General features: G+C 61.6%; 3 protein-coding genes across 5 annotated transcripts in view; 1 reads left to right on the forward strand and 2 right to left on the reverse strand.

Annotated features, from left to right (window-relative positions):
• TSPAN4 (tetraspanin 4) overlaps window positions 1-7,817 on the reverse strand; it is a 94,795-nt gene extending 86,978 nt beyond the window's left edge. For both annotated transcript variants that reach the window (XM_036763575.1, XM_036763573.1), the window contains exon 1: window positions 7,663-7,817. The gene's annotated coding sequence lies outside the window, so the exon portion shown is untranslated. The remainder of the gene's footprint in view (window positions 1-7,662) is intronic.
• Window positions 7,818-8,949: 1,132 nt separating this feature from the next.
• Window positions 8,950-9,973, forward strand: POLR2L (RNA polymerase II, I and III subunit L). Its single transcript, XM_036763970.1, has 2 exons — window positions 8,950-9,146; window positions 9,468-9,973. Exons 1-2 carry the CDS (start codon window positions 9,052-9,054, stop codon window positions 9,574-9,576), a joined length of 204 nt encoding a protein of 67 aa, XP_036619865.1. The 5' UTR covers window positions 8,950-9,051; the 3' UTR covers window positions 9,577-9,973.
• A 1,074-nt stretch (window positions 9,974-11,047) lies between these two features.
• On the reverse strand, window positions 11,048-21,868 carry CD151 (CD151 molecule (Raph blood group)). Of its 2 annotated transcripts, none has more exons than XM_036764711.1 (8): window positions 21,661-21,868; window positions 16,304-16,431; window positions 15,173-15,364; window positions 13,976-14,050; window positions 13,409-13,513; window positions 13,029-13,187; window positions 12,710-12,796; window positions 11,048-12,623 (listed from the first exon to the last, which is right to left on the reverse strand). In XM_036764711.1, the coding sequence occupies exons 2-8, from the start codon at window positions 16,382-16,384 to the stop codon at window positions 12,564-12,566; spliced, it is 759 nt and encodes a 252-aa protein (XP_036620606.1). In that variant the 5' UTR covers window positions 16,385-16,431; window positions 21,661-21,868; the 3' UTR covers window positions 11,048-12,563. The 2 variants fall into 2 exon arrangements, with proteins under 2 accessions (XP_036620606.1, XP_036620605.1); XM_036764710.1 differs by lacking the exon at window positions 21,661-21,868 and adding an exon at window positions 19,521-19,643.
• Between the last annotated feature and the right edge of the window lie 25 nt (window positions 21,869-21,893).

Below are 21,893 nucleotides of genomic sequence, written 5' to 3' on the forward strand. Positions count from 1 at the left end.
ACCAAGACAGCTGACCTTTCCTCAACTGTTCTGTGAGCTCCACAGTTCATCAGCCCCACTTTACAGATAGCAAAACTGAGACCCATAGGAGCAAAGTGGCAAAGCTGGTTACTTTTCCAAAGTGCCCTCCCAGAGAAGGAATTCAGTGGACAGTCATCTAGACTCCAACCCCCCCAAACAGTGACCCCCTCCACACCAGAGATCAGCCCCCAGCCCCCCAAGATGAGTAGTGACCGCCCCCTCCACAAGAGGCAGAACTCAGCCCCTGGACCCCCAAAATGAGCAGAGATCAGCCCCTGGCCCCCCAAGATGAGCAGTGACCCCCTCCACACCAGAGATCAGCCCCCAACCCCTCAAGATGAGCAGTGACCCCTCCACATCAGAGATCAGCCCCCAACCCCTCAAGATGAGCAGTGACCCCTCCACATCAGAGATCAGTCCCCAACCTCCCCAAGATGAACAGTGATCCCCCTTCCACAAGAGGCAGAGCTCAGCCCCTGGACCCCCAGAATGAGCAGAGGTCAGCCCCTGGCCCCCCAAGATGAGCAGTGACCCCCTCCACACCAGAGATCAACCCCCCAGTCACAGAACAACTTCCCCAGCACCCTCTCACTCTCCCTAAGCCCCAAGCCTCGCCCCTGACCCCAGGAGCAGAGCCAGTGGTCCCTCAGTTTTCTCAAGGGTGGGGAGTGACCCCCACACCCAGAAAACAAGAGAAAGGAGGAGGGCTGCCTTGTGCAGGCCTCTGGGTGGGTCCAATCCGGTGGCCCCCAGATAACTGTCTGCACAGTCCCAATACAGGGGTAGGGGGCAGGGCTTCAGGCTGAGAAGTTCAACCTGTATCACAGGTGACCACTTGAGGCCTGGGCACAGAGGGCCCTGAAGTATCATGGGCACAAAAGGGATCACTCACCCAAGAGCTGAGTGCCCAGGACAGGCTCCAAGCAAGGGCCAGCAGACCCTGCCAGAGCCCCAGGACAGCCCGGCTTCCAGTCTCTGCTTTCTGCAGCCCCTCCACAGTCAGAGCCTCTGGGCCAGGAAGGCAAGAGGCCCCAACCTGGAGGATCGGAGCAGCCTGAGGCCACTTCTATCCTCCACTCCCCCCACCTCCCCAAAGAGCACTGAGCTGCCTTTGAGCTGGGCTGCGGCTCCACCAAAGGCAAACATGCCTGTGGTGAGGCTCCTGGCTGGGCCGGCTCCCAAACTCCAACCACAGGGGGATGCAGAGGAAGGCCCCCAGAAAAGGTTAGCACAGAAGTACTGCCACCCCTCTGCTGGCCAGCCAGCCCCAGAGTCCATCACACCCCAGGGATCCCACAGAAGGAAGGGCACATCCCCTGGGGAAGAGGCTGGGAGGAACCTAGCATCTGAGGGGAGCTGTCCAGTATGGGAGGAAGGGGGGCTGCTCTGCTTGGCCCGAGAGGGCAAAGCTAGCCTTGAGACTTGTTCGGGGAGAGCAGCCCATTGGAACCAGCTGGGAATGAGGGGCCTGCGTCCATGAAAGACCAGCACCCCCATCCTCCAAGACTGGCCGTGCAGCTCCAGGGAGGGAGAGCCCAGCCTTCCATTCTGCGCCAGCCTCTCTACAATGTCCTCCAGAGAAGGCCCAGATGCCTGGCCCCTGGCCCCCAGCTCCTGAACCTCTGAGTTCAAGGGCCCTCCCTATGTGTGCTGCCCAAACCTGGCAAGGTGACTCCTGGGGTTCCCCAGGCCAGGGCAGGGGTCAGTGTTCCTGCAGACCCTCACCCCCAATCCTTGCCAGGCAGCCAGCCTTTTTTCCTTCAGGGGTTCCCTGGACCTCTCCAGGCTAGTGTTAACTCCAGGTTAACTCTAACCCTAAATGTTCAGGGGCCTCACAGTCATTCTTGGATGGCAAGGATTGGCAGGGGGTGTCAAGGAGCATGGCCCCCCCCTTCTCTCCTGGTCTTAGACTGGCCATTACAGACTGGAAAGGAGAGGGAGGGGGCCCTCCCTCAATTAGAGAAGGTGGGGGACACCCCAAGGGGCCAAAGGGGAGGGGCAGGGTGCAAAAGGGCAGACCATGGCTAAAGGTCACCAGAGCAGACCCAGCCAGAAGCTTCAGGCACGAGGTGGCTACAAACACCAAAACCCAAGTCTGGGGTGGAACATGACCCTGGGCCATTCTGGCAGCACACCCTCACACTCCCCAGACTGACCTCTGACTTCCTTCTTCCCCGACAAGACTAAAGGGCTCACCAGGACTCTAGGCTAAGCCTCTCAGCTTTACAAATGGAGAAACTGAGGCCCAGAAGTTGTGACTTGCCCAAGACCACAGAGTTAGAAAGTAGAACTCTAGTCCCTCCAATTCAGCTCTCTCTCACCCAGGGGCCACCACCCTGGGGCCCTGCCTAGCCCTGGGCACTGCCCATGATTGCAGTGATGCCCAGGCTCTGGAGATGGCTCTGAACATGTGCAGGAACAGATGGAGGATGAGCCCGTGCCACCCCACCCCCACCCCCCACCCCCACCCCGGGTCTTTGTTAGTCCACCTCCCCCTTCCTATCCCCCACCACCCTGTCAGTTCCCAAGGAGCTTCCCCAGCCCGAGGCTCTCCAGAACAGCAGGCTTAAGGGTGATGGGGGAGCTCTCCCCACATTAAATCCAATAATTTCCTTTTGTCTCCTGGACTAATGTGACCCAGCCTCTTCCTGGAAACTCAGGCCAGCAGATCCCAGACCACAAGTCCCACGGGCTCGGCATCACACCCCAGCCAATGTTGCTTTGATCCCCAAAGAACTAAGCCCCTGGCCCGGCCCCTGCCCTTGTTGGTGCCCAAAGACCAATTCTTCTCTTAGCCCCCTCCTGGGGAATGTCTTCTCTGTAACCCAACCCCTGGCTGGAGCCAGGAAAGGCCACAGAAATGCAGGGAGACTCTCCAAGAACTTGGGGCAGAGGCCCCCCAGCCGGCCCTCCTCCTACCAGGGGACACGCAGATGGCAAACAAAGGACCAGATGAAGGCTCCCGAATGGCTCACCCTTGGCCTCGCTGGGCCTCAAGCCTGGGCTCCGACCCCCCACCCCAGACCCAGTGTAGACCCTCCTAGCCTGAATTGAGGTGCCCAGCATCTCCTCCCAGAAGCAAGGACCTCACAGGGCTAGCTGGTCAGCTTGAATACATCCAGGGACAGGAAGCTCATCCCCTTGTCTATGAGCAGCCCATGGCAAAGTACTCGGTAAGCCTAAAAACATTCAGGAAATGCCAGCCAAGGGCACAAGGTCTTCCTTGTAAGGAGCCAGAGGCCTCTGGTGACTGCTGCCCCCTTGGGGCTCTCCTACAGCCCCACTCCCTTCTTCCCTCCCTGGCCCAGGGCCAGAGCACCCAAGGACAGATTCCTGGAGGCTAGAGACCTGGCCTCAGCCCCACCCCAACCAGGCCTGCGCACACACACACACACGGCACACACCCATGCACACTCATACACACATGTGCACAATGCCCATGTGGGCACGCACAATGCCCACGTGGGCACACACGCATGCACACTCATACACACACACACAAGTGCATGCAGGCACACGCCTGTGTGCAAGGGACCATGTGAAGGGGAAAGGAAGGAGCATTTATTAAACACCTACTATGTGCCAGGCACTAGGCCAGGATGTGTTGTAAGCAAAGTCCAGAGAAGGCTCAGAGACACAAGACCCTGCCAGCCCCACCCTCCCTCTGCACGGTTGGAGAAACTGAGCCTCCAAGGCGGTAGGTGAGATATGGATGGGCAGAGAGGAGGAAAGAGAACCCACCAGGTGGGGATCAGCAGCAGGGGACGTGGTGGAGCATGCCTGGGGGGGGTGAGCTGGGGTCTGCCAGGAAGGGGGTCTGGGGGCATGCCTCAGGGGATGGGCTGGGGTCAGCCAGGAAGGGGGCACTGGGAGCTGGCCTTGGGGCCTCTGGCTCCCTCAGTAAGGGCTCAGCCTAGCCCACACATCAGAGGCGTTCAGTGGATGCCCCGAGGACTTGTGACTCCCAAGGCCCTCCCGACAGTCCTGGGACAGTGTTGGCAGCTGGGCATGGGAGGGACCCCGTTCTCCCAGGCTTCCTCGCCTGGCCTCCAAGAACCTCAGTTCTCACTAGGGCCTGACCAGGGTGTGTGCAGCTGCACCTCTGGGGGGACCAGACAGCAACCCTGGGCAGCACATAAAGTCTATGTGGCCAGTTCCACCCGCCTTCCTTCTACCCCCACTCAGCTCATATGTGCTCAGGCCTGGAGCTCTGGCCACGGCCCTGTGCTGGAGGAAGCTGCCCCTCAGTTCGGAGCCTCCTGCCTAGGCTCACAGCCAACCGCAACACAAAGTTTCTAGGAGGTGGACTCAGTACAGGGCACTGGCCCCAGGCCAGGGCTCAGCTCTGTAGCCTCAAGGCTCCCAGCAAGCCCCACAAGCCTGGCCACTGATACTTCCCAGCTGGCCCAGGGGGGCTCTGCCTGAAGGCCTAAGGAGGCTCTGCCCACTGCCCCAGGGGGGCTCTGCCCACTGGCCCGGGGGTGAGGGTGGGGGAGCTCTGCCCACTGGCCCAGGGCTGGACTACATCCTCTGTCAAGGCAGGTCAATGAACCAACTGGAGAGTGGGATGGGAAACATGAATGCTTTGGGCTCCAGCTGGTCCTAGGTCCTACAGCCAAAGAACAGCTGCTCCCCTAGCCCCGGGGCAGCAGCTCCCCAGAGGTGTCAGAGCCTGGCAGTGGAAGGGTTTGGGGTCAGGAGGCACCAAGCAGCAGAACAGGGGCCTGAGGGAGGTGGAAAGGGCTATGGAGAAGGGAGGGTCTGCTTCCACCCACATGGGGTGAGAACTCCCCGCCTACCCAAGTCTGAGGACAGCCCCAAAGGCATGGAGGGGCAGGGCAGGATGGGAGGAGGGGGAGTGACCAAAGAGGAGTCTTGCCCGTAGACGACCTCAGAGACAGCCCTGCTGCCACACTCACCCGACAGCATCGGGGGCTCCCCTGACCGTGGCAGAGCAGGCTCAGAGTGAGAGATGAGCTGGCCATGAACCCTCAAAGGCTGAGGGCTGGGCAGCCCAACGTCAGACCCTGTGCTCACCTCCCTCTGGCTGCTCAGCACCCTCTGGCCACAGCAAACTGGCTCGTTGCCCTCTTCGGCTCCCGTGGGCTCTCTCTCAGGCTCCGAGCCCCCCTCACCCACGTGGCAGGCAGACATTTCCAGGTATATGCAAACAGAGCTTACTAGCTCTCCACAGCCCTGGCCCTCACCTCTCCAAGACCCCCAGACTCCAAACCTTGCTGCCCTGAACTCCTCTCTTGCCACCCCACCCCCAAAGTGGAATCAGGCACCAGATCATGCTTAGTCTGTCTCTAGTTGCATCCTGGTGTCTAGGACAGAGTAATGCTTAGTAGGTACTTCCTGCTAGCCCATGTGCCCCTCTCCCAATGTGCACAGCCTCCCTGACTCCCCTCTCCCCATCCTTCTGCAGTGGTCTCCCTACCTCCAACCTCTCCTCTCCAATCTTCTTTCCACATAGCTGACACCAGAGGGTTAGTCTAACCTGTCACTCCCCACCAGCCTGGGGCTGAGCCAGAAAGTGTGGCCTAGTGGCAGGAGAGCCGGTATCAGAGGCAGGGAGGTCTGCCTCCCTCCAACCTTCAGAGAAACTGTACAGATACACCACACCACCAATCTGCAGCCCCCCCACCCTCCCCCGGCCGGCCCTTTGCACTGGCTGGCCCCCAGCCCTGGAAGACTCTCCTTCCTCCCCACTGTGGGATGGCTAGCTGCCTGACAGGCTCCCCCTCTCCCTCCCCCAGGACCATGTCTGTGTGGATCTGTTCCCCAGAGTCGGTGGGAGGAGGGAGCTGCCTTTCCTCTTTACATGCAGGTGGTCTTCCTCTAGGCAGAAGCCTCTGGAGGATATGGACTCTTTCATCCCCATCTCTGTGGTCCGACCCTTAGCACCCTAAATGCTGGCACATAGTAGGTGTGGGCAACTGACTGGCTGGTTGGGAATCTGGATCTGCCCCATCCCAGCCTGAGCCCACAGGGGTGGAAGTCCTTGGGGAAGAGAAGATGAGAAAGGAGGGGGAGGGGGTGGGGAAGGGGAGAAGGGGAAAGGGAGGGGGAGGGAAAGGAGAGGGGGGAGACAGAGAAGAAGGAGGGAGGGGAAAGGAAGGGGGAGACAGAGAGAAGGAGAGGGAGGGAAAGAGAGGAACAGAGAGGGACAGAGAGGAAAGGGAGGAGGGGGAGGGAGAGGGAGGGGGAGGGAGAGGGAGAGAAAGGGGAGGGGGAGACAGAAGGAGAGGGAGGGAGAGAGAGGAACAGAGAGGGAGGGAGATGAAAAGGAGGAGGAGGCAGAGGGAGGGGGAGGGAGAGGGAGAGAAAGGGGAGGGGGAGACAGAAGGAGAGGGAGGGAGGGAGAGGGAAGGAAAGTGGGGGAGGGAGGGGAGACAGATCAGGGGAAAGAGAGGGAATGCATAGTAGGCCCTTAATAAATGTTGGCTGACTGCCTGCCTCCTTCAGGGCAGAAAGAGCCTGGGCTCTGGAGATCCAAGCTCTGTCCACTGCATTTTAGATGACCTTAGATATCCTTCACTCTGGCCAGAGGGGGCTTGGACACATAAACCGAGACCCTTTCTAGCCCTCAGATCTTGGATCCAGCCCTGACCACACCTCCAACCCCTAGGCAGGGACCCACAATTCCCCTTTGAGGGAGGAAAGCAACCCCCCCCAGACACGAGCCCCCCACAAGTAAGGAGGCCAAGCTCCTTCTCCATCCTGTGGGTGCCACACATCCATCCTGTGCCTGGGATCCTCACTGATCAGAAGCCAGAGGCCAGCTAAGCATCCCACTGAGGGGAGGGAGGGGGTCTGGGACCCCCAACTGCCCACCCCACTGCTGGTCTCCCTGTGCCCCCCTACTGGAGGTTAGCATTTTCCAGGCCCTCAAATCCTGGAGGCTGGTCCAGTCATTAAAAAGCAGATGGAAAGGCTAAGCCAAGCCCTCGGAGCCTCCCCCCCTCCTTCCTGCCTCTTTCAGGGAGCCCTCCCCTGGCCCCTCCACGGGTGCTCCTTCCAGGCCTGCTCTGGCACAGGACAGCCAGGCCCCCCCACACCCTCCTTCCTCCTCTCCTCCTGCCGCGAGCCCTCCCCACTACCCAACCTAACGGGGCCCCTCCCCGGGCTCCCAGCACTTAGCCTCAAGGGATCACTGAGGCTTAGTTCAGATTGTCGGCCCTCCCCCCTCCCGGGGCTCCCCAAGAGCAGCCCCAATTGTGGCCGGGGATTAGGTCCCAGGGAGCAGAACTGGAGGGGGGCAGATTCTCCCACTGAGGAGGCCTGCCTCAGAGCTGCCTGGGCTGGGCTGTCTCGGAACAGCTGGGCCGGCTCCCTCCCGAAAACTAAGCCCGTGGCCCTGAGCTCTGTCCAGCTCGGAGCGGGGCTGCGATCTCCCCCCGTCTCGGGACTAGGGTCTCTACTCCGTCCGCTCAGCCCGAGAAAGCCAGTGACACCCCCCCCAACAGGCTCTATCTAGGGACCCCTCCCCATCTATGTGCGGGTGCTCCCCGCCAGCCCCCACCCCACGGGCGGACCCCCTGCGATGGCCGGGGGAGAGCGCCGGGACCCAGAGGCCCGGGGTGGGGGGCATCGGCTCCTCCTCCCAGAGCTGCCCAGGGGGGATTCGCAGCCACTTACCTGGGCCCAGGAGCTCCGGCGCCCCCTGCCCCAAGCGGCGTCCCGCGGGTCCCCCAGAGGCCAAGAGCTACGGCTCGGGACGGGACGGGACGGGCCGGGACCGGACTGGATCGATGCGAGCCTGCAAAGGAACGAAGAGTCCGGCGTCAGCGCCGCGCCCGCTCCGGCTCTCCCCGGAGAACGGGGCACCCCTTCGACTCCCTCGGGCCTGGAGGCCACCCCCTTCCCCAGCCCACCCCCTGACTTCCATCTGAAGCCAATTAGGCGGCAGGGACCCGCAGGCAGGGGGCGGCTCTGGGGGTCGGGCCAGTCTGGGACGCGAGTGGGGGGAGGAGGAGGCGGAGGAGGGGCAGCGGAGTCCCCCGGTGGGGGGGGGGGGCACTATGCGTGTAGGGAGGAGCGTTCTTATTCCTGAACCCGAGATGCAGAGAGAGACTGGGGCTGGAGGCAGGAGCATGGCCGGGATGGGCAGGGGCCGGAGCAGGGAGGCTCGAGGTCCTCCCCTTAACCCCTTCCCTGAGGACCGAGTTCTGGGCTTGGAGATGGGGGAGGGAGGTCGGAATCTTCCACCAGGTCCCCGAGGTCAGCACGTCCATCCCCCAGTCTCCGAGCCCTGGAAGAAGATTCGATGGGCTGTCGGCACCAGAAGGGGACAGTCGCTTCCCTCTCCGTGCCCCGAGCCCCAGCCGGCCAGGACAGAAAGTTTCCCCCAATGTCCCGGGGTCAAAGGCTGGCCCATGGCCCCGTTGGCGCCCGGCATGCAACAAGTTCCAGCCACCGCGCGCGTTCCAGGCGGCGGCGCCTCCACCAGTTGCACCGTCCAGGGCCCGGTGGTCGGCTCGGCTCGGAGCCCAACCCGCGTTTCCCAGAGCGAATGGGCGAGCTACGTACGGAAGGGCGGCGGCGGCTCCGGCTCAGCCTCTGCTCGGATTCTTTAAGTGCACATGCCGCCGCCGCCGCCGCCGCCACCGCCCAGCTGTCACTCAAATCCCGCGCGAGAAATTCGCCCAGTCTCCCGCCGGGGCCTTGTGGCCTGCGCGGGCCGCCGTAGCTGCGAACGAGACCATCCGTGGCCTGGGGGGGATCCTGGGGCCGCGCCCTCGCGCCCTCCGCGCGGCTTCTTGGGGCCATGCAGCTCAGAATCCCGGAGGCGAAGGGCTGGGGCTGCGAGCCGGGTGGGAAGCCCAGACGGGTCGGGAGGAGCCGGGCCGAGCCACTTCCTGCGCTCCCCCCCATTCGAGGCAGTGGAGACGGCCGAAGAGGGGCGGGGCTTCGGCGCCGGAAGCGGAAGCGGAGAAGAGAGGGAGCGGGGCGGAGCGGCAGGAGCAGAAGCTGGGGGACGTCCGAGCGTGTGCCTGCCGCCGGTGCCGCCGCCTCCTCGCCCTCGCCATGATCATCCCGGTGCGCTGCTTCACGTGCGGCAAGATCGTGGGCAATAAGTGGGAGGCCTACCTGGGGCTGCTGCAAGCGGAGTACACGGAAGGGTAGGCGCCTTCCTGGGACCTCCCGGCCAAGCCCGCGGCAGGGCCTTTGTGCCGGCCGGCGCCAGGCGGGCCCCTCTCAAGTCCAGCCTCACCCACTGACTAGCCGGGTACCTCCCTCACCTGTGGGATGGGAGTCACTCCAGCGCGTCTCTCCCAGAGTGATTGTGAGGGTCGGGAAGCGCTTAAGGGGTCCTAGTGGATCCCTGCACACCCAAGTCAAGGGGGGAGGGGAGGAGGGCACGGAGTGGGGGAGGGGAGGAGAGGAGGGCATGGAGGGGGGAGGGGGGGCCCTCCTTCCTCGTTCTCATTGGCCTGTTGCAGGGATGCCCTGGATGCGCTGGGCCTGAAGCGCTACTGCTGCCGTCGGATGCTGCTGGCCCACGTGGACCTGATAGAGAAGCTTCTCAACTACGCGCCCCTGGAGAAGTGAGCCCCCACCCCTGAAGGCCTTCATCAACTATCGGCCACGTGGAGGAGCCCCCATCCCTGAAGACCTTCATCAACTATCAGCCACATGGAATAGCCCCTGCCCCTGAAGGCCTTCATCAGCCACATGGAGGAGCCCCCATCCCTGAAGACCTTCATCAGCTATCAGCCACATGGAATAGCCCCTGCCCCTGAAGGCCTTCATCAGCCACATGGAGGAGCCCCCACCCCTGAAGACTTTCATCAGCTATCAGCCACGTGGAGGAGCCCCCATCCCTGAAGACCTTCATCAGCCATCAGCCACATGGAGGAGCCCCTATCCCTGAAGGTCTGGCTCAACTATCTGTCACAAGGCCTCCAGAGATGGCAATAAACCCACTATTGGGAAGTGGTGCTGGTAATTCTTTGTGTTGGCTCATGGGAAAGGTCTCCAAGGAATGAGGGTTGTAGCCTCTGGTGTAGGGGGGCCTCCATCTCTTGTCCAGGCTGAGAAGAGCCACCTAATCAGCTAGGGCCCTGTCAAATCGGGGGTCCTAGGCCCGTGGGCCATGCTCAGTTAGTGGGGGTTAGGGGTACCTCCACGCCCCCTGGGAGGTGGGCCTGCAATGCATCTACCATTTTAGCCAGGAGTTGCAGCCCATGGTGCCTGGGGCCAAAGTCCCCTCTTATCTTCCGGTACCATGAGTGGTGCTAAGCCAGGGCCCTGCTCCAGGGGAGCTCAGATGAGCTCTAACCATAGCAGGGAGGATGGTGGAAGCTGGGATGAGCAGGCCAGGCCACAGGACTATGCCCAGGAGGGACCGCCTGCACACCAGGGCTCTGAGGCTGGTCTGGGCCTCTCTCCTAGCCCCTCCTTCCCTGGCTGAGCAGGCAGGCTCCCCACCTCCCACTGAGCTGCCAAGATGCTCAACTCATGGCTCCCCTCAACAAAAAGGGTTAGGGTTAGGTCCTCTCCCTGGACGCCCCATCCCAGGCCTGGCTCACTTCTGGCCCTGGGGGGGACCTGGGGGCTAGGAGGGGCTTGGTCAGGTACCCACAGGCCCCCAAACCCTGGGAGTGCTGGGCAGCCCCTCCAAGGTTTCCCTCAGGTCTAAGATACTAGACCCTTCCACCTTCCTTGTCCAATTGAGTCATGCAGCCTTCTCCAGGAAGCCTTCAGCTCTGCTCTGGCCCACACAGAGCCCCCTCAGGACTCCCAGCATTTCACTTGCTGTTAGCAACCTTGCGTTCCCCACTGGTCCCCAGAGCCCAGGGTTTACGAGCCTGGATTCCTGACCTGAGGATTCCCAGTGGGAGAGGAGAACAGGAAGTCATCCCAGTGATTGAGCTCCTGAGAAAGTGCCCCTCCCTCTCCCTGAGGAGGCAGTCGTCACTCCCCTCGCCCCGCTCTGGGGGCGGCTACAGGCATACACCATCACCCCCCCAGCAGGCGGGGGGCTTTGGGGGCAGCTCCAAGCATACACGGTCACACTTGGTTGATACTGGCTGGTTTTACTGAGTTGCTTCCCCCCTTTTTAAATTCCGGACGGGCAGGGGGTGGCCCCGGGGAGGGACACATTCACACAAGATGTGGTCAAAACAAGCCGTCGACAAAGAATAAGAAGTTGTACGATGAATTAAGGACCGCTCAGACAAGAGCTCGATGTGCACGGCAGTGGCAGCGGCCGGGGCATTTCCAGAGCTCTCACAGCCACCCTGGGAGGGAGGAGATCACTGTATCCACTTTAGAGATGGGGAGGCAGGCAGACAGCAGTGAAGTCACAGCCAGGAAGCGTGAGGCAGGATCTGGACTTGACCTTGGGCCTTCCTGACACCCTTAGCTGACCTGCTCATACGAAAGTACCCTTCCCCTCCTCCAAATTCTCTCGCTGTCTAGGGCACCTAATTCACAGCTGGGTTCCTCCTTCACTCATCTCAGGCGGGCACACTTTGCACGCATTCCAGCTTCTTACTTCTAGACGTTGCTGGGCCTCCCAAGCCCCGCCTGGCCTCTGCCCCTTGGCCCTGGCCTTCTTCCAGGTGGGCCACCCCAACTTCTGTTCCCTGAGGTCTCCAGTCCATGCCTCTTGGATGTACGTACATGTGACCTCCTCAAAGGCACCTTCTGTGTTTCTGGCACCTGGCGTACAGTGGGCAGTTAGTAAGTGGGTGTGGGCATTGGGACGGTCTCCGTGTCCCGCTTCTGGCTCTGTCTTCAGGTTTTGTCCTGGGCTTGACCAGTCTGAGTGGTAGGGAGGGGAAAGGGGGCACCCTCCCTCCATCTCAGCCACACCTGGGCCCTGTGGGACCCATACCCCACCTACTTCATACCCCCAAGAAAGGGACCAGCGGATGGATGGCTAGGAGAGGGCTTTACTTAAACATCCCGGAGTCACAGACAGAGTTGGAAGGCACCTCTGTGGCCATCTACATAGTCCAAACCCTCCCACCTCTAACCGACCCTGTGGAGCCTTGCCAAGCCTCAGGACTCCAGAGACCCTAGGGATCCATGAGCCCTGTCCACACCCACTCACCTCCAACAATGTGGACACATGGCCTCCCTCCCTTGCCACGCTTTTCCACAGAGCACACACACAGTCTAATTGGGGCCCGTCTCAAGGCACTTGAATATACCCCTGGGGTCACAGGGTTGAGGCTGAGAGGCTTCCCGGCCCTAAATCTGGGGACCCAGAAAAGGGAGATCCTCCCAGCTCTGTTCCCCACTAAGGCAGGGTTGGGTCTCCAGGGGATCAGGAGGGACTGGGCCAGCCCCCCACCCAGCCTGGCTGTCCTGGGGCCCGGTGCGGGGTGCAGGGCTATCAGCAGGTTGGGCCAGCCAGGCGGGCCAGCTAGCCAGGGAGGGGTCAGTGTTTGGGCTGAGGCTCCCTGTCCCCCACCCCTAGTCAGTAGAGGCTCCACAGTAGTCACACTTGGCTTGAGTAGCTCGAGTACAAAGAGACAGAAAGGCAGCAGTAATTTAGCGTGGAGGTGGGACGTGCCCCCTCAGGGACCCTAGTAATGTTCCAGCTTCAGGCTTTTGTATAGACAGCAGGTGAAAATCATTCCAAAGATCTGGGAGGAGACAAAGGAGGAGGTTGGAGGGGGCTCGAGGTGGCCCCTGCTCCCCAGGCCAGCCCCAGCCCTGGCCCGGCCCTCACCTGCACACCAGCGATACCCAGGCCCATGGCGCCAATGATGCTCAGGTGCTCCTGAATGAACTTCTCCAATTTGGTGATACAGCCACCCTGAGGGAAGGGAAGCCTTCTGAGGAGGTCCAGAGGCCCTGAATGCTGCCCTCAGCCAGACAGCCTCCTGAGGGATACTGAGGCCAGGACCCCAGATGGGTGAGCAAGGGGTGGGAGAGGCGGTGGGGGCAGCTGAGACCCCCAGGAGGGCCAGCGAGGGATGGGAGAGGCAGCAGTGGTGACCGGGACCCCCAGGCCATCATTTCTCCACTTCTTCCCCGCCCCCACCTACCTCCACCTTATAGATGTTGGACGCGTGGTCCCGCTGCCCGCAGCCTTCCACCACGGTCTTACAGCAGCTATCGGGAAACTTGCGGCTGTCTGCCTCCCCGGACCGAATCCACACACTGTCCTGCCAGTCCCTAGAATTGTTGCTCCCACAGCAATGGAACTAAAGTGAGCGGCAAAGGGGAGGCCCGAGTGAGGAGGAGGTCAGGGCTGGGGGGAGGCAATGTGGAGAAGAGCAACAGGCAGAGGTAAGGACAGGTGGCCTGGGAAAGGCCCAGAACAAGGCTGTGGAGGGGTAGGAAAAGGAAGCCCCAGGTGTTGAGGACGAAGGCCGCAAGAGCAGAAGCAGGTGGCAAGGAGCAAGGGTCGGCCACGGACGCTAACCTTCTGCTGTAGCTTGTCCACGGCCACAGTCACTCCTTCGTGGCCAGGCTGGTGGTATTTCTGGACCATGGTATCCTTGAGGTTTTCCTTCAGCTCGGAGCTCAGCTGGGAGCAAGGGAAGGGGCAGGCAATAAACCAGAACCCAACCCCCTCAGCCCCACTGAGCCCACAGGCTGGCTTCCTGTGGAGGCAATATCCACTGGCACCACTACCAGCCCGGGCCGGCCCCAGCAGCAGCAGGGCGCCCAGTTCCTCCCTCCTCAGGGGAGGCAGAGACTCCTCATTCTGGTCCTGGGACATCGGTCAGTCATTTGGAAACATTTAGGCCACTTCCGGCACAGAGGTGGTGTGGGATGGTGGACAGAGCCACTCTCAGAGCCAGGAAGGCCTGGCCTCAGCTCGGGCCTTCAGCCCTTCCAGGCTGAGTCCCTTCCCCTCCAAGGACCCCCAGACTCTCTAAAAGCTGAGAAACTGATGTCCTCAACACCTGGCTCTTGTCATCCTGATGAAATCCCCCCACGCCCTGTCCCAGTGCTCCCAGGGCTCAGCAGCCTCCCCCCAACCCACCTGCTGGTAGTAGATGTATGCCAGGATGCCCGCGATGACCTCAAGCAGGAAGATGAGGAGCAGCAGGATGAAGTACTGAAGAGGGGAGGAGGGGTGAGGAAGCAGATCTCTGGGACCCTTCATCTAAGCCCAACCCTCACACAGTGAGGCAGCAGGCCTGGGGAGGGTCAGACCCTGCCCTCCCCCCAACTCTGGTAGCAGGAGGAGGGAGGAGGAGGGGGAGGAGAGAGGGAGAAGGGAGGGGGAGGGGGGAGGGGGAGAAGAGAGGAAGGGGAGAGAGAAGAGGGGAGAGGAGGGAGGGGGGAGGAGAGGGAAGAAGGGAGAGGAGGGGGGAAGAGAGAAGGAGAAGGGAGGGGGAGGAGGGGGTGGAGAGGAGAGGGGAATGCCCCCAGGACTCTCGGAGGGCAGGGGCAGACGCCCAAGGCTGGACACACCCAAGGCTGAAAAACAGTCCTCCTGGCAGCAGGAGGTGAGCTCATAGCCACCTGAGCCAGAGAAGGCAGACAAAGGCCTCTCTTAGCACTCCACCCCCCAACCTGGGGAGACAGGGGGGGCAGACAAAGGCCTCCAGTCTCCAGACACAATTAAGCGTCTTCCTAAAACAAGCCAGGGCTTTGGCCCGAGGGCGGGGCAGGAGAAGGCAGACTTGGGGAGTGTCCCAGGTTATGGCTAACCCAGGGAGGAGAGCAGGGACTGCAGCATCAGCTCCAGCTTCCCCTAATCCTGGGCACCATGGGGCGCCACAGTGCATAGAGCACCAGGCCGGGAGTTAGGAAGACTGATCACCTTCCCCAGTTCAAATGTGGCCTCAGACACTTCCTAGATGACCCTGCTGGCCTCAGTTTCCCCATCTGTAAATGAGCTGGAGAAGGAAATGGCAAACCACTCCAGCATCTTTGCCAGGAAAACCCCAAACAGGGTCATGAAGTCCTGAACAATCCCTTCCCCGATCCTCCCCCTTCCCCACTCCCCCCACCCCCAGAAGACCTCTGGGTACTTGAGAGCCCAGGATCACGATAGCTTGCCACCTGCGCCTTCCAAAAGCGGCTGACCGCAGCTAAGTGGGCACCCACTGGCCTGGGACCACAACAGTCAGCATGTAGTGGGTGCTCTCCAGGTGTTCATGGAACCCCCCCTTCCCTCCTCTCCCCTCCCAGGGCCAGCCGGACCTCCTGCCCCAAAGAGGCCTTGGCTCACCAGCCGAAGGAGATTCCTCCTCTCCTTGAAGGTGGCGCAGCACCCCAGGATACCCGTCACCATGACCGCGGCCCCGGCCACCAGCAGGATGTATGCCGTAGCCAGGTAGGTGTTGGAGGCCAAGAGGCTGATATAGTCACTCTTGAGAGCCAGCGTCCAGATGCCCACGGCCATGACGGACAGGCCGGTCAGCTGTGGGAATGCAAACATCCGCCATTCAGGCCCCTACGTCCATCCCACCACAGGAGGTGCCAATGGAGAGGGAGGGCCCCATCAGGAGCCCAGGTGGGAAGCCCAAGTGGAGCAAATCAGCAGCGGCACTGGGGAGTCCCAGGAAACCTGGGGTCCAGTATCAGCCCTCTGCTCCCTGGGCCAGTCTCCCAAGCGCTCTGCACTCCTTCCCCCCAGGGCTGACCGAAGCAAGCCTTTGGAAGCTAGGACTACAACCACATGATGACTGGGCAGACCCCAGGCCAGGTACACCTCCTCAGCTCCAGGGCCAGAGGCCTTCCTCCTCCCTAGGCCTGCTCCAAACACCACAGTGGGCCCAGCCAGCTGCGCCCCCTCCCTTCTCCCAATACAGGATCACATTGTCACTGTTCTCTGGGCTTCAGTTGCTTCTTCTGTCAAGTGGGGACAGGAATGTCTCTGTAGGGAGACCATGGCTGGGTCACAAGCACACAAGCCTTAGAGGCAGAAGGGAGGAGGCTTGTGCAGGCCCAGCTGGGCAGAAGGAATGGTGGAGGACAGCAGGGTGATAGTTATAGCCCCCTCTCTCCAAAGCATTTAACCTGGTGAGGGCGGTGCTGCCCATCTCCATTTAACAGGCAGAGAAGCTGAGGACAGTAATTGCCTAAGGGAGTCAAATGCAGGTCTCCCCTCACCTCTGGGGGCCAAAGCAGGAAAGCCTCAGGGACACCCTGCCTCTCCGAAGACACTGACTCATAGGCTGTCTTTCTTAGAGTCTTCCTCATCTGTCTCCCCCTCTGTCCTAGGAGACTGTGCTCCCTCTGCCCACACTCCACCCCAGCCTGGCCCTTGTCTCTCCCCCTCCCCCCCAGCCTGGCCCTTGTCTCCCCCCACCCCCGCCACGTCTCTCCCCCCCTCCCTCTGCCCCAGGTCCATCCATACCCAGAAGCAGCAGTTGAAGGTGAAAAGCAGGTATTTCAGGCAAATGGTACCACATGTCTCCTTCTCGTTATACTCGCCCATCTTGAGAGCCCAGGGTGGGGAGAGGGGCTCCTAGTCAAAGGGGAGACCTAAGGGAGCAGACAACGCAGGTTAGGAAGGCAGGCGTGCCCAGACCAGACCCTGAACCCTCCATTCCAGGCCTGATCCCTCCCAGGCCACAAGACACAGCAGGAAGGATGGAGGGCAGATTCAGGGGGGACTGGCTGCCCACCTCCTAGGAGAAGGGAGAGCGCCCCCTGCTGGCTGCTGGCCCACCCCCAGACACCTGGGCACATCCACCAATCGGGAGTATTTTCCCAGGAAATCAGGACAATGGACAGTTTCCTGGCAGAAATGACCAGTGCAGAAGGCCCAGCCGAGGGAGGGGGCCGATCCTCTTGCCCCGCCCCTTCCCAGCCCAGGACGTCAGGGTCTCTTCCAGAGCACAGCTCCCCACCCTGCCTCCTCCAGCCAGGATCTCTCTCGCTGCCCTGGCCAAGTTCTTTCCTGAGCCCCAGAGGAAGAGGAAGCCTGAGGGCAGGACAGGGCAGGGCCTGGCCGGATGCTCCCACTCAGTCCCCAGAGATCAGGTTCTCTCCAGCTCATTCCCCCCACAGGGCAAACTAAACGGCCGGCCAGATCTAAGCAGCCGCCGGTCAGCCCCCTCACCGGCCCAGGCTCCTCCCTCGGCCCCTCCCCTGCACCGCATTCCCCAGGCCCCACGTCAGAGCTGGGCCAGCCCAGAGGAGCTGAACAGGGCAGGAACCAACTGGTCCTGGGGGAGGAGGAAGGAGGGAAGTATACAAGGAGAAGAGATGAGAGAGGACAGACTCCCTCCCTCCAGTCCTGCTGCCCAGACCCCCGCAGAGTGCCCTGTGCTAGCTCCCTCCTGGCCCTTCCTGCTCCAGCCACCTCTGCTCGGCCACTCACCGGGGCAAATTTAGACAAGGCCCTTCCGGCCTGGGGGGGTGGGGGGCGGGTCTCCTTTTCTGTAGGATGAGAGGCTGCATCTCTAAGGGCCCTTCCTGCTCTAACCACTGGACCACGATGGGCCCCCAGCATCTACTGAACAACATAAGATCCTTCAAGGCCCCAGCAGGCCACTGTTCCCCTGCCCTCTGCCACCCCTGATTCTTTGCCTCTCCAATGACCTTTGCACACTCGGGGCGGGGGAGTGTTAGGGGTCCAGAAGGGTTCTTCTCTGGCTCAGTGGGTACTGGACACCAACAAGTGGTTTTTTAGACAAAAAGTGGGAAGGGAAGGGGCTGAAGGAGCCTTCTCCCAGGCCTGGGAAGCAGGAACCCAAGGAGAGGAAGAGGATGGGCATTTGTGCATCATCTCCCCAGTGGACAGGGGGCTCCTGGAGGGCAGGGGCTATTACCTTTCTTTGTGCCCCAGTGCCTAGACTGCGCCTGGCACCCACTAGGTGCTCCATCAGTGTTAGCAGACTGATCTGACTCAGTTTCCCCAATGCAGCAGCTAAGCAGATTCACTCCTACCCTCACTTGGACTTTTGCCCCCTGGTCCCAGCTCAGCAGCTTGCCCCGCCCAGTTCTGGGCTGCTCCCCACCCTGGAGCCTGGTTATCAGCCATGTGCCTCCCCAGCTCTTCCTGTGCACCTGGTTTGAGGGGACATCTAGAGCTGGGCAAGTTACTCTGACCTTCTAGTCCAGGTGGGGCCAGAGGAGGAGCAGGGATACACTCTGGGGTATGGCCAGCTTCTGGGGCGAGAGGAGAGGGTCAAGGACCAGTCCTTGGGGGCGTGGGGGGAATGCCTCTCCCCACCCTGCTGAGCTGCCCTCCCCTACCCCCTTAACTTTCCCCTGAGTGTCCCAGGGCCCCAGCTGGTTCCTGCACTGTTAGTTGGCAGCTTGGGGCAGGGTCCTCTGGGACGTCAGGCAACCTAGGGCCAAATGCAGCAGACAGACAGGCAGACAGCTAAGAGACGCCCTCTGGATGCTCGGGGAGGGGAGATCTGGGCCCACGTGCCCCAGGCCTGCCCAGCCTCTGGTCATGGTGACCAGGTGTGAGGAGTGGGCTAGGCAAGGACAAGCAGGCAACCCCTGAGAATACTTCCGGTCTCAATTTTGTGCTCTCGGCAGGTGTCCAGCATCAGTGGGCCCCTCCAGAGAGCAGGTTCTGGGAGGCCAAGGGAATAGGGGCTCCCTCAGGAGATGCCTGCCAGTGATCTGCTCCACCCAAGGGATCAAGAGCCAAGAGGCTCTGGCTGACCAGCAGCCACCTCCCAGGAGTGCAGAGAGGGGGAAGGGACTGGCCGGAAAGATGCTCGTTCCCACCATGGCTTCCCAGAATCTAAGCCCAGGAGGAACGCTGGCCCCAGCTGCTGGGGCTGCTGGAACAGAAATAGCCCTTCCAGTCACAGGGGCCAGCCTTATGCCCTACCCCAACACACACACACTCTCACTCTCTCTCTCTCTCTCTTTCTCTGTCTCTCTCCCCCTCCTCCTGTGGCCCAGATCGTTCCCCAAAGAGCACAGCAGTCACATGCTGGGGCAGACCCAGGCTTCCAGGTGGAGTGGAAGGACCCCCCCACCCCATCCCAAAGCTAGAGTCTCAGCCAATGGGAAGGTGGGAAATATGCAGCACCACGGCCCACCCACCCCCCACTGGGAAAGAGCTGCAGTCAGGGAGGGCTTCCTGGAGGAGGAGGCCCTGGCTGAGCAAACTCAACCCTTAATCCTGGAGGCAGGGAGATGGCCACAATGGCAGCCTCCCCTCCACTCCTGCCCCTCCCCCCACACACACACTATAAGAAGGTCCCCCACTTCCCCGGGGAACAGATGTTTCACCCCTCCCACTCCATTAAGATCTCTTCCTCTCCGGCAAGTGCGGCCGCCATGGCCCAGGAAGGGAAACTGAGGCAGGAAGGGCCGGAACACTGGGGCAGGTGGAGGGAGGTGCCTTGGGGGCCGGGGCAGGCGGGGAGGCCAGACACCAGGCCTCAATCTTCTTTCTCTCCATCCCCTCTACTGGTCAGCCCAGTCCTGGATAAGAGGAGGTTCCAGGCTCCGGCAGGAGGGAGACAAATGGAACGCAGTCCGCGGCCGGGCAGGAGAAGGACCGGACCCCCGGCACCCCAGAGCCCGCCCTCGCCCCACTACACCCCCCTCCCCGCCCTCCGCCCCGACCAGGGAAGGGGGTCCAGTCTCTCACCGACCTGCGTGCGGCCCGGCCCGAGCGCGGAGGAGGCTGCGGCTCCAGTGGAGGGGTGGGACAGGGACAGGACGGGACGGAACGGAATGCAAGGCCTCCGGCCCAGGCCCCAGACAGACCCCGCCCCAGCCAGACCACGCCCACACGGACCCTGGCCCGGCCCCCGCCGCGGCCCCCGCCCACCCTAGGACGGGCGGAGGCACCGCCCAGTCCCAGTAGCTGCTCACCGCCTGCAGAGCTGGCCTTTGTGTGCGCCTGCCTTTAAGGGGGGCCAGGATCCCCTGGGGCGCCCCGACATCCCCTGCCCAGGCAGGCCGAGAACTTGGACCTGAGAAGGAAAAGGGAGGCCCCGGCTGGCGGCCTTATTGGGGGGTCCCACCTTCTAGCTTGAGCGTTCTCGGCCACCGAGTTTGCTGGCCCCTCGCGCGACAGACCCGCTGCCTCAGTGGGCCCAGCCTTCAGCCCCTCCTGAGCAAGAGTCGGGGGGAAGGAACAGGAGAAGCCACGGGGTGCCCGAGAACACCGGGTGGGGCGGGGCGCTCTCTCTCTCATCGCCAGCCCCCTGCCCCCGCAACGCCCGGGGAAGAGCCTGGCCTGGGCTTTGCCGACAGCCCCCCACCCTCGTCTCTGTGCCCCGGGGGCTTCAGTGGAAGGGCCACCCCCCAGATTCCTGTGCCCCGGGTTGGGGGGCCCTAAATGGAAGGATCATCCCCCCATTACTGTGCCCCGGCGCGGAGGCCTTAAATGGAAGGATCACTCCCCCCCAGATTCCTGTGCCCTGTGTTGGGGGGGTCCTAAATGGAAGGATCACCCCCCCCAATAACTGTGCCCCGGGGCGGGGGGGAGGCTCGATGGAAGAGTCAGCTCCCCATTCCTGTGCCCCGGAGCGGGGGCGGGCCTTAAATGGAAGGATCACTCCCCCCCCAGATTCCTGTGCCCTGTGTTGGGGGGCCCTAAATGGAAGGATCACCCCCCCATTCCTGTGCCCTGTGTTGGGGGGGTCCTAAATGGAAGGATCACCCCCCCAATAACTGTGCCCCGGGGCGGGGGGGAGGCTCGATGGAAGAGTCAGCTCCCCATTCCTGTGCCCAGGTGCGGGGGCGGGCCTTAAATGGAAGGATCACTCCCCCAGATTTCTGTGCCCCACGGTGGGGACTCGATAGAAGAGTCAGCCCTCCCATTCCTGTGCCCCGGGGCGGGGGGGAGGGCTCGATAGAACGGTCACCACCCCCAAATTACTGTGTCTTGGAGGGGTCGATGGAAAGATCACCCCACCCCCCGCCAAGGTTTCTATGCCCCGGAGGCCTCAATGGAAGGCTCACCCCTTAGATCCCCTGCACCTAAGGGGTACGGGGCCAAGCAGAACCAGGTTCTTCCTTCCTGGCTCCGCCCAGGCCAAATCATTCCATCTCTGGGAAGGTTCTAAACGGAGGCCGCGGGAAGAATGTGGATTTGGAGTCAGAGGGCCTGAATTTAAAGCTCGCTCTGCCTGCCTTCTCCTGCCAATGTGCACGCTGCTTGGCACATAGTAGGCGCTCAATAAATGCATAGTGACTGCCGGATGGGTGAGTGAGCTCCCCCTCCCAAGTGGTTTGGCCCAGGTGAGGCTCTTCCGGGGCCAGACCGTCCAGGCGCTTTTTGGTCTTGCGCAGGTCTGCTTTTTGAGGTGCCCAGCCTGACTCTAGCTTTGGGCACAACACTGCTACACTGCGAGCCTCAGCTTATTCATCTCTGAAATGGGGTGATGCCTGCATTGTCTCCCTCCCTCCCAAACTATTCTGGGGCATAGGCTTTATAAAGGAGGATCTAGCGCCAGGGCTGGAGTCAGAAAGACTCATCTGCCTGAGTTCAAATCCGGCCTCAGCCACCAGCTGCGTGACCCTGGGCAAGTCACCCTGTATGCTTCCGTTTCCCCATCTGTAAAATGAACTGGAGAAGGAAATAGTGAACCCCTCCGGTGTCTCTGACAAGAAAACCCCAGATGGGGCCACGGAGAGTGGACAGGACTGAAATGACTGCCCAGTAACAACAAAGCTAGATGAGATAGGATAAAGTGGGGAGCCCTGAGTTCAAATCGGTTTCCAGACACTTACTGAGTCACCCTGGATAAGTCCCTTAACCTCCGTTTGCCTCAATTTCCTCACCTGTGAAATGGGGCTGATCACAGCACCTCCCTCTTGCCAGGGTTATCTTGAGGACCACATGAGATAATAATTCTAAAGCAGTCAGCACGTAGCAGGCCAGGTGAGCGCCCCCCGCCCTTACAAACATTAATGTGCCATGAAAAAAGCAGCTCCCAAAAGGCAGGTGTAGATGAGGCTCTCGGGGCCAGGATGAGCCGTCGCGTCCGCCCTTTGTGCCCCAGGACCCGCCCCCT

Source organism: Trichosurus vulpecula, chromosome 6 (genome assembly GCF_011100635.1).
Source record: "Trichosurus vulpecula isolate mTriVul1 chromosome 6, mTriVul1.pri, whole genome shotgun sequence".
Lineage (NCBI taxonomy): Eukaryota > Metazoa > Chordata > Mammalia > Diprotodontia > Phalangeridae > Trichosurus > Trichosurus vulpecula.

Coding starts and splice junctions, on each gene's coding strand:
- POLR2L (XM_036763970.1), top strand. CDS start 9,052: ATGATCATCCCGGTGCGCTGCTTCACGTGCGGCAAGATCGTGGGCAAT. Junction 9,147..9,467: donor CAAGCGGAGTACACGGAAGG/GTAGGCGCCTTC, acceptor GGCCTGTTGCAG/GGATGCCCTGGATGCGCTGG.
- CD151 (XM_036764711.1), bottom strand. CDS start 16,384: ATGGGCGAGTATAACGAGAAGGAGACATGTGGTACCATTTGCCTGAAA. Junction 14,051..15,172: donor GGAGGAATCTCCTTCGGCTG/GTGAGCCAAGGC, acceptor TCCCCTCTTCAG/TACTTCATCCTGCTGCTCCT. Junction 13,514..13,975: donor CATACATCTACTACCAGCAG/GTGGGTTGGGGG, acceptor CCTTGCTCCCAG/CTGAGCTCCGAGCTGAAGGA.